General features: G+C 42.5%; 1 protein-coding gene across 2 annotated transcripts in view; it reads right to left on the minus strand.

Annotated features, from left to right (window-relative positions):
• uba7 (ubiquitin-like modifier activating enzyme 7) overlaps positions 1-16,394 on the minus strand; it is a 45,908-nt gene that overhangs the window by 26,861 nt on the left and 2,653 nt on the right. The window contains exons 4-20 of one of the 2 annotated variants that reach the window (XM_049018305.1): positions 15,971-16,077; positions 15,568-15,658; positions 14,693-14,819; positions 14,498-14,595; positions 14,229-14,375; positions 13,925-14,089; positions 13,374-13,499; positions 12,509-12,589; positions 11,707-11,862; positions 10,681-10,846; positions 8,980-9,176; positions 7,578-7,642; positions 5,265-5,460; positions 2,305-2,379; positions 1,539-1,728; positions 1,332-1,423; positions 398-490 (exon numbers count right to left, since the gene is read on the minus strand). In XM_049018305.1, the coding sequence (XP_048874262.1) occupies positions 398-490; positions 1,332-1,423; positions 1,539-1,728; positions 2,305-2,379; positions 5,265-5,460; positions 7,578-7,642; positions 8,980-9,176; positions 10,681-10,846; positions 11,707-11,862; positions 12,509-12,589; positions 13,374-13,499; positions 13,925-14,089; positions 14,229-14,375; positions 14,498-14,595; positions 14,693-14,819; positions 15,568-15,658; positions 15,971-16,077 (2,172 nt within the window). Of the gene's footprint in view, positions 1-397; positions 491-1,331; positions 1,424-1,538; positions 1,729-2,304; positions 2,380-5,264; positions 5,461-7,577; positions 7,643-8,979; positions 9,177-10,680; positions 10,847-11,706; positions 11,863-12,508; positions 12,590-13,373; positions 13,500-13,924; positions 14,090-14,228; positions 14,376-14,497; positions 14,602-14,692; positions 14,820-15,567; positions 15,659-15,970; positions 16,078-16,394 lie in introns of both variants that reach the window. The other variant, XM_049018304.1, reaches the window with a different exon arrangement.

Genomic DNA, 16,394 nt, shown 5'->3' on the forward strand with positions numbered 1-16,394 from the left:
ATGCAGAGTAACAACCTTTGCTCTAAACTAAAACAAACTTTCCCGGCACTGCAGAATCCAGTCCCACCCCCGCCGGCCTGACTATCCTACTTGTGGCTCAGGTAACACCTTGGAGTGCTGCGGTTCGTTTAGATTTTTTGGCGAGGGGCATGCCTCATTCAAACAGCACAGCTGCCAGAGGGCAGGGGTACATTGCTGTGCAAACCCTAATGGATGGATGGCTGGGCGGGGGGTAGTGGGTGAGGGGGCATTGTGATGGGGGGGGAGGGGGGAGCAAAGAAAGCAGTATCTGCCAGTATCGGCCCCCAGACTGTAATGTTAGCATTACGCTCCCCTGACCTCATGTGTATTACCAACCCAACAGCCAGTCTAACCGATGACGATACCACACTCTCACCTTGTGCCGGTCGGCTGGGGGGATGTCGTAGTTCTCAGCTCTCAGGTTGGAGGCTGCTACGATGAAGTCCATGTGGAAGTTTGTGTCATCATCCTGTACTCAAGGATGCATTTAAAGGGAAGGTTAGGATTAAATATTTTAAATTGTTTTTATTATTGTTTACGTTACGGCATCATCGGTAGCTATGAACATATTTCAAGGAAATTAGTTACTTCAGGAGTTCATTGTGACTAAAGTCCAGATTCCATTTTGAAGAGCATAAAAATAATATGATGTCACAGTGCAGAAATACCATACTTCAAAGGCTGAGGAGGGGGATGTTACTCATATCTAGCCAACGGGCTTGTTCAGTAATCTGTTCGAGCAATTTGATGCCCATACAATCGCTTGACATACTCACTGTATCACCTGGGCAGGTAGTTAGCACACAGCTGCTAGAAGGATAGCTGGGGGATGATCACGCATGTCTGACTCACAGCAAAAGTGATACGCGATACTCTACCTCTGACTTCATTGCCTCAAACCCACAAACATCATTTGAGAAACTCCTCACAATCTTTGGGAGACAAAGCCCAGGATTATGACCAAAGCACACTGTGAGCCCATCACTCCATACACTGGTGTGTGTGAGTCGTGGTTCTACAAAGTGCACTTCCAAAGGCAAACAATTCAGTGAAGCTCCTCCTGATATGGAGAAGTAATCTGTCTTTTCATATCTTTTTCTGTACTTAACCTGCTTTGCTTGTGTATGGGGTACAGGGACACAGAATATAGGGTGTATCTGTGATCCTGCAATGGTGAGCTATAGTTGCAAGGTTACTGCAGTCCAAGAAAACCAGGTAGGCTTGAGCCTTATAGACCATGTAGACCCCCTCACAGCACTCATTTAATGGCCAGTTTGTTAAGACGACATCAAGCGTGAGGACGTTGTCACCTTCTCAAACTCAATGGGCTTCATCAGGAGCTCTGAGATGTTCTTTGGACGGTTGGCCAGCTCCCTCTGCAGCTCATCCAGGCGGGCTGTGTCTGCAAGACAGTAAATGCAGATTGGCGCAAGAAAAAAAGCTCTTCATCAAGGAATGTCAGGCGTGTGTACTAATGACACAAAATGAAGAATGCTTAGAACTTTGCTTCTTCTTACCAACATTTCCTCTGTCCTTCTCCATTTCCTCCTCAGTGACGTGGATTTTTGCGTCAGCCTTAGGAGTGAAGGATGGCACTTGGACACCCTGCAGGACTTTCTTAATGGCATCATGGTCTTGACATCCATTGATGTTGTAGGTCTGGGCATACAGGTTAGCTGCTGCTATAATATAGTTCATATGAGTCTCCTGTAAAACAAAGACAAAGAGGATATTTCTCATTTTGTAATATGCAAACCAAGTGAAACAATAACTTGGAAATATTATAAAACAACCTCTATGTATACAGTTATACATCTTGTAGCTAATTATTTGGTACAGGGTGGAGAGATGGAGGTTATTTAAGGTATCCTTGGGCAGGATGTCAGGTAATCAGAGATAAGACTGCAGTGCAACCTCCATGTGACATGGAAAGGTCATAGGAACTACAAACTGAGGGGATGTGGGTAGGATTTAGACCTCCAACCCTGGGGAGTTTATTGCTAATAATAAAACAAATAGTAACGAAACCCCCACATTGCTGCATCTAATTAGGAAATATTATTTCCTTGTTTGGAGTGATAATATATAATCTATACAGCAATTCCCGTCGAAGTCCATGTGAACCCCAGTCATTCATGTTATCCATCTCCAGCAGGCAATAATAAGACCTCAAAACACCAAGACTGTAAATTCTTAACATTATAATCATGATTCCGAGGGCTCTTAGCTAACCGGGATAGAAGCAATGAAATGTATGGAGGAATGAAAGGACATGAAACTTACATTGTTTGGTTCAAAGGTTAAGGGGTGGGGACATCTCTTTTCACCATACCAGAAAGGCAGTCCCGAGGTTGTCGTCTGATGGGCGAAAACCAAGCTTAATATATATTTTATCTCTACCTAAGAAAATATGAGAATTTCACAAATAATCTACATGAGTTCAGCACAGCAAATCAGATAACTGTGAATGTCCTCTCCAGGCTAGAGTGTGAGGGTATGTTACATACGCTGGTGTTTAGTAAGTTTGTCTCCTGATGAGAAAATGAGCAGATCCACATTATAGTACCAGATGCCAGCCAGGGCTTTGATCTACCTGACACTACAACTTTCCAAAAAGCCCCAGAGATGCCTCAAATAAGGCTCACTGCCCCCCCACAGTGAGATACTGAAGCACAGATGGCAAGATGTGAACTGTTAAGTTTATATTGCTCTATTTGTATATACTGTATATAAGTATAGAATTTCTGTCTATAAACACAGAAACTAAAGCCCCCCCAGCAAACAGCTGACTTGTTTCTGTTCCTGAAGCCATTATAGGTACATGTGCATTGTCTATTTTTCACACCCCTACGTTGCACTATACCGTACCAACCAGTACCTCAAGTGCCCATTTTTTCTGAGTAAGATTGACAAGAATAGTTAAAAAATTCTACATTTTGCTTCAGGTTTTTTTCTACTTTTGATCTGAGAAATTACCAAATTTATTTTTCTTTTCCATATTAGGACTCTGCATGCTGGGTCAACCGTTTAGGAATCTAGTATTCCCTGATGTAATGCTGACACAGAATTACCAGAAAGCCATCTGTAGCAGCATATCACAGAACACACCCACACTTGATAGTTTCCAGCCATCTGGCATCAACAGCCTAAGAACTTTTGGACCAATGCCCCCAGATGACCAGTAAAGGTCATTCACTGCAGGATAATAAAAGGTCTAACCTTATCTTCAGTGCTGAGAAACTTACACACTATATGGATAAAAGTATTGGGACACACCTCACAATCACTGAATTCAGGTGTTTCATTCAGACCCATTACCACAGGTGTATAAAATCAAGCACCTTGCCATGCAATCAGGTTTACAAACATTTGTGAAAGAATATATCTCTCTGAAGAGCTCAGGGAATTCAAGCGTGGTACTGTGATAGGATGCCACCTTTACAATAAGTCAGTTTTGTGATATTTCTTCTCTGTTAGATATTCTGACTGTAAGTGGCATTATTGCAAAGTGGAAGTACGTAGGAACAGCAGAAACTCAGCCATGAAATGGCAGACAACACTACTAAGTTACAGAGCAGGGTTACTGGGTGCTGAGGGGCACCAGTATGTAAGTATGAAAGTCGCCGACACCTGGTTGACTCAATAACTACAGAGTTCCAAACTTCCTCTGGGCTTCCATGACCGAGCATCTGCACGCAAGCCTCATGTCACTAAGCGCAATGCCAAGTGTTGGATGGAGTGCCGTACAGCATGCCACCACTGGACTCTGGAGCAGTGGGAATGTGTTCTGTGGAGTGATGAATCACGCTGCTCTGTCTGGAAATCTGATGGATGAGTCTGGGTTTGCCGGTTGCCAGGAGAATGTTACCTGCCTGACTGCATTGTGCCAATTTGGTGGAGGAGGGATAATGTATGGGGATGTTTTTCAGGGGTTCCAGTGAAGGGAACTCAATGCTTCAACATATCAAAATATTTTGATCAATTCTATGTTTCCAACTTTGTGGGAACAGTTTGGGGAAGACCCTTTTCTTTTCCAGCATGAATGTACCCCAGTGCACTGAGCAAGGTTCTTAAAGACATGGTTGCTTGAGTTTGGTGTGGAAGAACTTGACTAGCCTGCACAGAGCCCTGACCTCAACCCCATCGAACACCTTTGCGATGAACTAGAATGTGAGCCAGACCTTCAAGTCCAACATCAGTGCCTGATTTCACAAAATTTTCTTCTGGATGAATGGACAAAAATTCCCAGAGACACACTCCAAAATCTTGCGGAAGGCGTTCCCAGAAGAGGGGCAGCTGTTATAGCTGCAAAGGGAGGAGCAGCTCCATACCGATGGATTTAGAATGGGATGTTATAAAAGTGTCCCAAAACTTTTGTCCATATGATGTATTTCTATGCTAAAGAAAACAGTCAATCCAAAGGAGTGATTAAACCTCCCTAGTAACCAAATGGGAGGAATACAGTCTGAGAGAACATCTGCCACTGACCTTTCAGAGCAAAACCAGTCACAAAGAAACGATGCTACCTTTCCCCAGTACACCTGACTTACCAGTCCTGGTAATATTCAGAAGAATCACATTATTATCACAAATTTTTGTTTTTGAATAGTACAATTTAAGAAGTAACACTAGAATATATATAAGCGTTTCAACAATTTATAGATAAATGGTTATCACACAGTGTGAACCTAGAATGCCAAGAGAACTCAATAGTTGTTTCAAAACCGCTTTCTTATCATGGTTACAAGACAAGGTCACTAATTCCCTCAGCTTTACGTCCACACTGCATTCTTTTGAATACTGTATTAACCAATATCATACCTTTCCCTGCATTCTTTGAAAAAGAATTCATACATGGAATTGCCTTTTTATTTCCTATCATAAAAAAATGCTATTTACAATGATATGGCAGGAAGCCTGTCTTCATCTGAGGTGGCTTTTGATGACAACAATTGAACAGGAGTATTGCCCCATGGCCCAGGCTAATTGGCATTAGATAACAGATCTACAATTTGTGTAATTTCTTTAGTCTTGTACAGTCAGACATAGACATATTTACAAAAACAACATTAGAATATATACCGGAAAACTTCTGTATTGATACGCCTTTGTAAAATGGGAAAATACTAAAAAAAAATTTCCAAGTCCAGGATGACAATAGCACCACCTAATGGTTGTCACCTTCAGTGATTCACCGGAGTACAGAGACATGGATAGTGTTTTAATTCACAATGCAATTTTACCTGGTCTGGGGGAAAACAATGCAGCAGTTGGCTGATGTTGTTGTTAAAAAGGGTCTCCCACTGGCAACGGGCCCAGCCCACACAGTCTTCCCAGGTAGCAGGCCGCTGTCTCCCTACGTTGGCAGACACCTCTGACAGGATGTCTAGGGCCTCGGCCTCCCCCCGGTCTAAAGTGTGCTGCAGGAATCCATTATCACTAGAGGGCAAAAGAGGAAGACTGGTTGGTTGGCCTTTTTGCTACTTGTCCCTGAGGCGTGGTCAAAGTCTCCCTTGGATGGAAGTCGCTTCATTTCCAGACGGCCTCTGAATGTTATAGCAAAACTCCCTTCAAATTCCTCTTACACCAACACAGCCATTTACACTCGATGGGACTGAGATCATTGGGGGAAACATCATTCGCACAGGAATTTCTTGCTAGAATAGCAGCAAAAGCTGATGGACCCATGAAGAACTAGAAACCCGCCAGACATTTGGGTCTCTCCAAGTGCACAGAGGAAATGAAATATAGGAGGCAGAGAGTTTATACAACATTTAACAACAATAAGAGAATGACATGACCTCACTCGGAATAGAAGTAGGCATGAATGGTGCTTCAGTCAATATTGTTGAGCAAAAAGCTACAGTGAGTGGAGACTGATGACGCCACGTCAGGAAACTGAAGTAACAGAGTGTCGGGGTGGAAAATGACGTAGTCTGGCATGTGATAAATATCTGCTGAACTGAAAGGGGGTGATGGGCTTTCAGACTTTTGAATAAAAATACTTGCTGCTGCTTCAGCTTCCTCTGCAGGGAAGGATACAGTCTCTGCAGCATCATAGTTTCAATCTTACGTCGTTTAAAACAAATGAAAAAAATTCTGGAAAGTCCTGCTGTTGGATGAGACTTTTCAGAGGCTGAAACTTGGATGTTTCTGCAGCACCAGCTCAGCTTGATTTATTCCTCTCACATCCGTCCCGAATGGAAAATCCATAAAAAGCACGGACTGAACCGCCTGATTGCATTCTGTGCCGCTAGGGTCACATGACCTGCGCAGAGGCCTCCTCGCATCTGACTGGGAGGAAGTCAGCAGTGCACTGGGCTGGTGGACGTTCCTCCCTCTCCCGTATCTGCCTGGCTCACATGCAGCTCTGGTTCCGGTGTTGCTCTGGAGCTTCCTCTGTAAACACTGTTACCCTTATTTTAAACAACGGCTGAGCAAACGTAAAAACCAAGTTATCTGCGAATGTTTATAAAGAGGGGACCGAAACAGGAAGTGGGGGGAGCAGACATCTGGCTCATGCCAAACAGCTCCCTTCATCTCAGGCTTGCTTCCACTTGTATGAGGAAACAGCCTCTTTTCTTTTACCAATAAATCATTTTCATTAAGAGAAGATGAGTGTACATTTGTTTCTGGCCCAACTTCATGCAACAGGGAACTTATACAGGAAGTGCATAAAAAAAATGAACATCTGTAAAATCTCCAGCTGCCCAGAAAGTTTTTCACGTTTCTCTGCACTATGAGGTGGGACTATTGAAAGACAGAAGATGAGGCAGGCTGTCATCTGTCTGAAAAATTAAATACCTATATATATAATATTTTGTAGCACTTATTTAAATAACAATTCACAAATTATTTACATATTGCACTTATGCTAAATTTAAGTGAAGCTACAGGTCATGTATGTCAGTGTTTCTCAAACCAGTCTTTGGGGACCCCCACATGGTCCACATTTTTGGTATCTCCCAGTTCCCTGGGCACTGGGAGTGAGCCGAAACGTGGACCGTCTGGGGGTCGTTGAGGGCTGGTTTGAGAAACACTGATGTATGTGGTATTTCCATTTGTTACCAATATGCACTCTCAGACTAAGATCCTTTTCTGTGAGATCACCGTTTCCATTGGTCATAGAAGCAGCCAACCATGAATAAGAAGCTAATCAGAACCTTACAAAATAATTAGATTTTTGAAGCATATCCAGAAAGTTTATATGCACTTATAAATACGTTTAAAAAGCTGCCCATGCGCAAGCAAATAAATCATAAAGACAGTAAGCAACGTTCCAGATCTTAATTACAAGGGTTTCTACAAATGCACAATTTGCAGCTGTCTCTTGATTAACTCCAGGGTCTACAGGTAGCATCAAAACACAAGCTTTGGTTTAAAGCACCCTGGTATAGGGAACTTGGAGTAAACAGTATTTGTGATTACATAGAATGATAGGGTACAGAGCTGTATAAAGAGATATGGCTCAGGAAATATACCGTAGATGTAAGGGATGTTATGCGGGGTACATAATACTGATTAAAATGTACAAGTTAGTAAAGTGAGGGACTTACATCAAGTACTGATTTACATGTTCTGCCTCTTGCTTAAAGGTTCCTTCAAATTCATTTCTGGCCCACTGGAATGACAGAGAAAGTAATCAGCATATGAAGCAGCTTCCTCATTGAGCTCAGGGTTCGCCGAGTCCTGTCACTGGTAGTTCCTTACAAGCCTATGTTTGGCAAACACATTACAGAGGGAATGCAGGCATTTCAGAAATCACGCTTTACTCAGGAACAGCACTGTCAGAAACTAAAGCTTATTTTGCTAGCTGTCATCAGACATGCAGTCATGGAACGGCTTTGTATCCGGAGGCAGACACAGAAATAGCTAAGGGTGGGTCGGTGTTTAACGTGGCAACTTTATGCCTCCAGGGCTGCGGATTGGAACGTCTCCTCTGCTATATGTGTGCAATTTTCATTCTCTCTACTCCAAAAACATGTCTCAATGCCTATAAATATTCCAGAAAGACCACTAATAACATATGGAACTCTGCCATCCCAGAATGTTCTTAATATCTTTGTCTGCTGGTTGAATAGCTACCTTATCAGGTGCTTGCTTTGTTGGAAAGTTATTATGTAGCTCTTGCTCCAGTACTGCTTACACTTGTACCTGGGTATTCACTGGAAGTTCAGCCTAGCTGCACTTATACCAAATTGAGTTCTTGACAGCCATATATTTGTATTGTGCACTTGTACATTGCTTTGGGCAAAGGGCTCCACTAGATAAAAGAAAATGTAACGTAATGCTTAGAGACGATATTCATGGGTATTTCACTTCTCACTTGTGCATTTTTTTGTATGAATACAAACAAATAAAGTCAACATTTACTATAGTGAAATGAATTATTAATCATAATTAAATGTTGAATGATTGATAAGCATTGATGGCATTTTCCTTGGTATATTACTCCCTCTCTCTCTGTCTCTCTCTCTCTCTCTCTGTCGCACACAGTGATCATCGCAGGTTAATGTTCGTGCTCCTGTTCGGCTGACAAACAACACCTGCAGGACAGCTGGCCCCATGTTGAAGCCCCCTACTCTAAACCTTTGCCCACCTTTACACTGGGCTGAGAAGATGTGGGGGTGTGGGGTGGGGAGTTATTCAAGAGCCTCAAAACCAGACAGTGTCGACATGCAAAACAAATATCACAGAGAAACACATGTCAGGATTGAACACACTGCAGTGAAACACAGTAGTATACCATGCCCTTTACCCCACTGGCTCAGGAACCCAGAACCAGCTGAAGGGAAGAGAAAGAGCTGGTCTGTTTTTCAACTAGTGCTGACAGGAAACAGGAACAGATGTGAGAGGGCAGAGTGTGAAGGAGTGAGTGTGAAGGAGCGAGTGTGCACCCATGTGTGTGCCATTAAAAGAGTGATATAAACAGGGCAGAAGATTTATATCGGGCCTCACCTGCAAGGTATGCTCAATGCGATATGGGAAGTTCTTTAAGGTACACAGGGGAATGGCTTTCTCAGAACTGGATGTGCTAGGTCCATAGGATTCCGTCAGAAAGGGCACCACAACCATGGTGTGGCCTCTGCATCCCAGAGTGCCCCCTTCCAGCATGGGCTTTTGATACTGGAGACAGCGTTTGTCCAGATAGACTCCTGCAAGGTCAGTCAGGAAAGGCCAGCTGAGTATAAAGAGTCTCAGTCAGTAACATTATGAGTGAACTGAAATGGTTGGTTGTAACAAAAACTTGGTTTGGATTTTGATTATCTGAATGTGAACTATGAACCTCAATTAACATATTTGGCAGTTTATTCCTTATTATTCCAGAATATGCCTGGGTCAGGGGTGGCATGGTGGTGCAGTGGTTAGCACTGTTGCCTCACACCTCTGGGACCCGGGTCGAGTCTCCGCCTGGGTCACATGTGTGCGGAGTTTGCATGTTCTCCCCATGTCGTCGTGGGGTTTCCTCCAGGTACTCCGTTTTCCCCCCACAGTCCAAAAACATGCTGAGGCTAATTGGAGTTGCTAAATTGCCCGTAGGCGTGCATGTGTGAGTGAATGGTGTGTGAGTGTGCCCTGCGATGGGCTGGCCCCCCATCCTGGGTTATTCCCTGCCTCATGCCCATTGCTTCCAGGATAGGCTCTGGATGTTCCTGATAAATTGAACTCTAGTTTTCCCCTTGATACCATTTGTTTGGCAGGTGTGAACACCATAATAAAACTCTGTTGCAGACCAAGACAACCACACAAGACCCATGAGAGCAGTGGTCTGGTCTTGTCCCAAACACGCTCTAGCGTGGTCTGTTTGTAGTGGGAACACGATTTGACCTCGACCTGATCCAGCCAGCATTTTGGACATGCTCAGTATTAGCTCCCATCTTTTGCTCAGTCGTCTGAAGGCAGCACATCTCCACAAAATCTCAGTCAGTATACCATTTTCAAGGCATGCCCTCAAACTGAATTTCATCATTCTCCTAGTGTGATGTAGCCTGGTGTATTGCCCAGATAATTACCACACTGTTCTTCCTGTATTTACTTTTTTGCTCATGCCACAGACACATCTAACCAATAAGCAGTTTGAACGTTCAAAAACATGCTGAGGCTAATTGGAGTTGCTAAATTGCCCGTAGGTGTGCATGTGTGAGTGTATGGTGTGTGAGTGTGCCCTGTGATAGGCTGGCCCCCCATCCTGGGTTGTTCCCTGCCTCGTGCCCATTGCTGTCGGGATTGGCTCCGGACCCCCCGCGACCCAGTAGGATAAGCGGTTTGGAAAATGGATGGATGGATGGATGCCTGGGTCAACTCATCGGACTCCATATCAGGTCCATAAGAATAATAACAATGTATGGAGCACAGAGTTAGCTACCACAGAGAATCCCATCCGTTCTTCTTCTTACCATTTACATTATATATAGGATGCCAGTCAATTGCAGGACACATGCACACACATTCACTGTGAGTGATGTCACTTACCCAAACGTCAAAGCTTTAGACTGTAGGGGAAAACCAGCGAACCTGAGGGATGTGCGTGATATGGGGATGACATTCAAGTTCCACACCAACAACTCACAGGCGGGATTTAAACCTGGCAGCGTGAGGTCGCTCTGCCACCCGACATTTCAAACATGGAATTATAAAACTGACATGGGAGCTACTGACTGGCTTCTATGCTGTCCACTGCTGCCACCACTCCATGCAGAGCCGAGAAAAACTGGTCTCCATAGATCTGCTCGCTGTCTGGGTCCACGCGGTTTTGATGAGCTGTGATGTGAAGGGACGGGTTCATCTTTTTGACAGCCTGCTTTGCAACCTCAGACTTCATACCCTGGCCAAGGTTGGGGAGGGGGGAGGAAGAATTGTGGAGGACAAAGGCCGAGAGAAAAGAGAAAATAGAAATAAATGGGGAGAAGACATTCCAGAGGCAAAATGTGTAGTTTTCATTATGAATTATTATTATTATTCAGGGCCGCAGCCAGGATATTTAAAATACCGAGGTCAAAAGTGTTATCCCGTCCTAGGTGTGCCCTGTAATGGATCGTGGTTATTGGAGTTGTAGAAAGAACACTAAAGACTTTACCTTGGTGTCCTCAGTGGTAGGTATGGGCATATTATTATTACTATTATTATTACAGTACTATTATTATGACACAGTGGGCTAAACCTGTGCCTGTAATCACAAGGTCACCAGTTCAAACCCAGCCTCAGCACGTCTGCGGGTCCTTGAGCGAGGCCCTTAACCCCCAGCAGCCCTGGGCACCGCTATGGGTGGCAGCCCCTCGCGGACAGCTTACTCCACATAGAGCAACTTGAGAGAGTTGTATAGACAATTTCCCCATAGGGATCAATGAAGTATCGATTATTATTATTATTATTACCTGGTTAAAACAGATATACTGTAAAAGTACCATTTTGAGCTATTGCTCACCGTGGGCCAGCTTACGTATCCCTTCTTAAGGGGATGGCTTATAAAGACCCCATGGACCGCTATTGTGAAAACACTCTACATTCTACCTGAGTCTGACACACAGCTTTGAAGTTAAAGGAAGCAATGCAACAATGTTTATTTTATTGGTTAGAACAATGAAGTTGTACAGTGTAAGATAATATACCCAAAAGTCAATATACTGTAGATGGTCTCCAAATGCATGAAATGGGAAGAACACAAATAAGTGTGCTTTTGCTTACCCCAATGTCTTCTGATCTGAAGAGAAACTGTCGATTCAGATTTGACCTCTCTATTGAGTCCATGTCAGTCACAGTGATGGACCCACCCTCTCCAGCACCCAAGCCAATCAGAGCAAAGTGCTTCAGAAGCTCACAGCCAATAGCACCAGCTCCAACCTAAACAAATTCCCATTAACAATTGCCATCACTGCATGTGTGCCACACTATTATGTGTTGAATACAAACAGATACATAAAAAAGACTGAATTTAGAGAATCAAAGACAAAATTCATTTTTCATATCTTTATAATCGAATCAGCTTTTATTCATAAAAAAATGTTTTTTCATATTTTGAATCATAAGAAGGTCATTCAATTTATATATAGCTAGAGGAGTTTACCCACAGCTTATATAACAGAATCAAGGTTATGTGTTTCCACGAACAAGTATGCATTCCATACAAAGCAATTACTTAGACTTTTTGAAGGCATAGGCAATTAAATCTGGTTTTGGAATATTACTTCGTGCTAAAGACTCAACTTTTATCAGCCACAAAGTCAATGACCATGAAAGAAACACTGCAGAATCTCAACTATTTATTACACACCCTAAACAAAAAACATAACAGGAAATGCCACCTGAATTGGTGCTCTTTTCGTTTCTTGTGATTTATATCAGTCAAGATTATGTTTTATGTCTGAATATTTCTAAAAAGTTGAACATTTCTAAATTTACATTCACGTGTTTTCCAAGCCTGACAAACTGCAGTGAAATGTAATTCAGAGAGTGCCCTCCTCTGGAGGATCTATGCTACTACACTCACCAGGAAGTAGTTCTGTACACCAAGCTTCTCCTGGAAGGCCTTTCCAAACACAGAAATCTGTCCATCATAGCGACTCTTTCTCTGGAGGCAATATGAGGATTAAATATTTTACAGAGGTGAATTCTTACAGAAATATCAAAAATCAAACACTAATTATGACAAATACAGTAATATTGACCTATAAATTATCATGTAATGCCTGTAATTGCACAGGGAAAAAATACTATAACACTGACAAAGAAACACACTCACACATAAGCACAGACACACACAAACACACACACAGACACACACCGAAGAGCCAAAATACTATGACCTCCCCCACATTGGGGGGATGAATTGTATGGGACGTGATTAGAGGCCAGTCAGGGTGCCCTTGCTAGCTCCTGTCCACTATCGGAAGTGCCTACATGTAATCATTGGGACTGGACCTTAGAGCAACGCAAGAAGGTGGCATGGTCTGATAAATATAATTCGCATCTTGTGGACGGCCGTGAACATGTCAAGCATTTGTGGAATGTGTCGGACCAGCATATCCGATCTGTGCCTTCACAGTCCCATATGCAGCAGGACTTGATGCCCTGTGTGTTGTGACACAGCGCACCTGTAACCATTATTAAACTTATAAGCCATTTGTGCCACAGTCTCACTGCTCTTGGTTCAAACCAGGTAGGGTAGCCTTTGTTCACATCTCGCTTTGCCAAGTCTTGGCCACTGAGCATCCTGTCAGTGGACTGCGGTTTGTTACCTCAGGCACTGTTTTTACGAGATAATCAGCATTATTCACTTCATGTGGGTGTGGTCATAATGTTTTGACTAATCTGTGTATATAATATTGGTAAAAGTCAAGGAGAGCGTATCTCACTGCTGCACAGTCTTCCTGAGTCAGCAGCATTCCATCTTCTTCATCTTCCTCATCTTCCTCTGGCAGACATTCAAGGGCATCAAAGTACAGCCACTGCTGCAGAGGAGTAAACTTTCCGCTGCATGCCTACCCATCACGAGAGTTTTGTTAGAAGGGGAACAGGAGAATGTGCTGTATCAAGAGGTGCGCTAAACCAGTGTTTCCCAACCAAGTCCTCTGGGAACCGCGAACAGTCCATGTTTTTGCTTCCTCTCAACCACCAGCGCGCCGGTACCAGGTATTCAGTATTTGTGATTGACTGGGAGCTGGGAGGGAGCAAAAACATAGAATGTCCGAGGTTCCTCTAGGACTGGGTTGGGAAGCATTGTGCTAAACCATGTCTTTGAGACCGGGGCTCAAGGGAACCTATCACAGGTAAAACACAATTCTTCCATAAATTCTATTTTGTACAATGGATCCAGAACAACATGTGCATGATATATCTATCGAGGCAAAGTCACCCAAATATGCCCTTAGTATAGAATCATATTAATCAGGAAAACTGATCTCACCTTCATCACCTCTTGGGAAGCAAGACCCCCAATAAAAGCATTGATTGGTCCCAGATTTCCCCGGGCAGAGAAGGCCAGTTTTTGTAAGATGTCTTCATCCAGCTTCTCCAGTCTGCCATCCCCGTTCAGTTCCCTCACCATAGAGACCAACATTTCTGCATCTTCCTGCAGGAAGAAAATTGTATTTGAAATTGGTGCAAGCCAGAACAAAGCATAGTAGACACCACACATTAGATCTTCACACTATAATTGTCTAAATAATTAGTGATTAGGAGAAAGAAGTTCACTGATAACTGCACCTGACCTTGTTTCTTGTTTTGGGCAACCGTCCGGTGCTCTTCACAAAGCCATGCAAAGCTTGGAAGGCCAGATGAAGGGTTTCATGTCTGTTTACTTTTCCAAAGTCTGTGATCATAATCTGAGGGTTGGCTAAGGCCACCTTGATGGGTTTCTGTTGAATAGACAAATGTAAATGACAACGAGGTCACTGGCAGAACTGTAATGTTACTGGAATATACAGAATTTAACACAGTTTTACACATTTTATGCTTATTTGAAAAGTTAGTTACTTACAAAAGTAAATGTCTTTGACATTTTGACCTCAGTGGCGACTCCACCCTTTTCATATTCAGAGAAGTGCAAGGTGTCACAAATACGGAAGCTGTAAGGATCTGTAGCCATAGGAATAAAAGATGATCGCTTGCTCGTGTTCAGTATCACCACTGCTACTCTACATATTTCCTCATATCGTCTGAGTTCAGAACTTACTCAAGATTTCAATTTCCACTGGTCCACAGCTGTTGAGCTCCGTCATGCCGCGCACGTCAGAAAATGTGACTTGTTCTACATCGTCAAACTCGTGTTTCTCTGTACATGTAACTATGCCAGGATTTGCCTTAATTTAAAGACAGAGGGTTATAAATCAGACGTGCAGCCTATGGGTTCAGAAAGGTCGATCCATGGATGAATAGATGGAGTTAAATGATTATTATGCATACAGTACTGTGCAAAAGTCTTAGGCAGTAAAAAAGTTACTGATATCTAGTTGGATGGCTAGATGAACACCGCTTCAGTTCCCAAACTTCTCCCCAGGGGCACCTCAGCTGTTCCATAATTTTGTTAAATTTCACCAACAGCTCAATTAAATAATTAAACATATTGGTTTAAAAAGTCAGTGACAGATTGACTAGCTGTATGCTAGTGGGCAAGTCAAAAAATACATGGCTGCACTGGACGGTCGCTGCAAATACTAGGATTTTAGCAGAGGTTCTGAAATGGCGAAGCTGACACACTTTGACGGGCATAATATCATAGTTTTATACAAATACGAAGATGATCTAAACATCATTTTCTTTGCCTGCCTAAGACTTTTGTACAGTACTGTATATAAAGAAATGATTTATGATTCTGAAACTTTTTTTCTTAAATATTTTGCTTTTGTAAATTAGGAATTCAACCTGTTATTGTAAAAGGTTTCAATACATTAAAACATACATTTTGCCTACAATAGCTACTCATTTTATTGGAAGAAGTTTGTGCATGCATTATTCAAGCAAACCAGGAATATTGAGGAAGAAATGATTTTAAACTAAAATAATTTGTGTAGTTGTATGTTTATTGAATCATATGCAATGCAATGTTACCTTGTCAATATGAGAGATCATGGTGGATACAGGTGTTTCGCCATTACAATCAGTGACTTTAAATTCTTCTCCAAAATCACAGAAGAGTTGCCTGAAATTCAACACAAGCTGTTCCTGTACCTTCAACATACCTTGTTTTTCAGGCATCTTTAGGAACATCAAGTTACATCGCTAAAAATTATAACCTCCATCACCAGGATTGTTCAGGTTTAGAAGCAAATGGTCACAAGATGGAATATTTCACCACAAGAACACTTGTTGACTGATTTGAAAAACACCAGGCAGTCAGTAGTGTGGTGGTCATGATTCTAGGGCCTGTGGGACCCTGCAGTATTAAAACTGAGAAAAGTGTTTCTTTTCAGCTAAATATATCCAACAGGAAATGCTACTGTTCTGTCCTTACCCACAAAGTCCTTTGGTATCAGCTAAGATGAACTTGATGTCGTTGGAGTGACAGAATGTCCCCAATTTTATCTGCTCGTCCAGAGAGGAGTTTGTAAGAACAATCACCTGTGAAATAGACCCAGACACCACTGCTTATACGAAACCTAACACTTTTAGTTCCACTCTGCAGACATTCTTGAACTTCTTAAACCTAGCAGATAATGCTGAAAAGTACATACTATTGAAGAATAATGACAGTTGTTGATTTTAGGTCTAGCTTATAGATCAAGGAACAGTCATGGGCTACAAAACACTGTTGTAAGTCACGTTGGAAAAGAGCATCTGCTAAATACTGTAAATGTAAATGTAAAATTTGAAAAAAAGGATTAATCGAATCATATTTCCACAGTTCCATTTGTTTGCATGTATCTTTAGAGGACTAA

The sequence above is a fragment of the Brienomyrus brachyistius genome, chromosome 6 (genome assembly GCF_023856365.1).
Source record: "Brienomyrus brachyistius isolate T26 chromosome 6, BBRACH_0.4, whole genome shotgun sequence".
NCBI classification, from domain to species: domain Eukaryota; kingdom Metazoa; phylum Chordata; class Actinopteri; order Osteoglossiformes; family Mormyridae; genus Brienomyrus; species Brienomyrus brachyistius.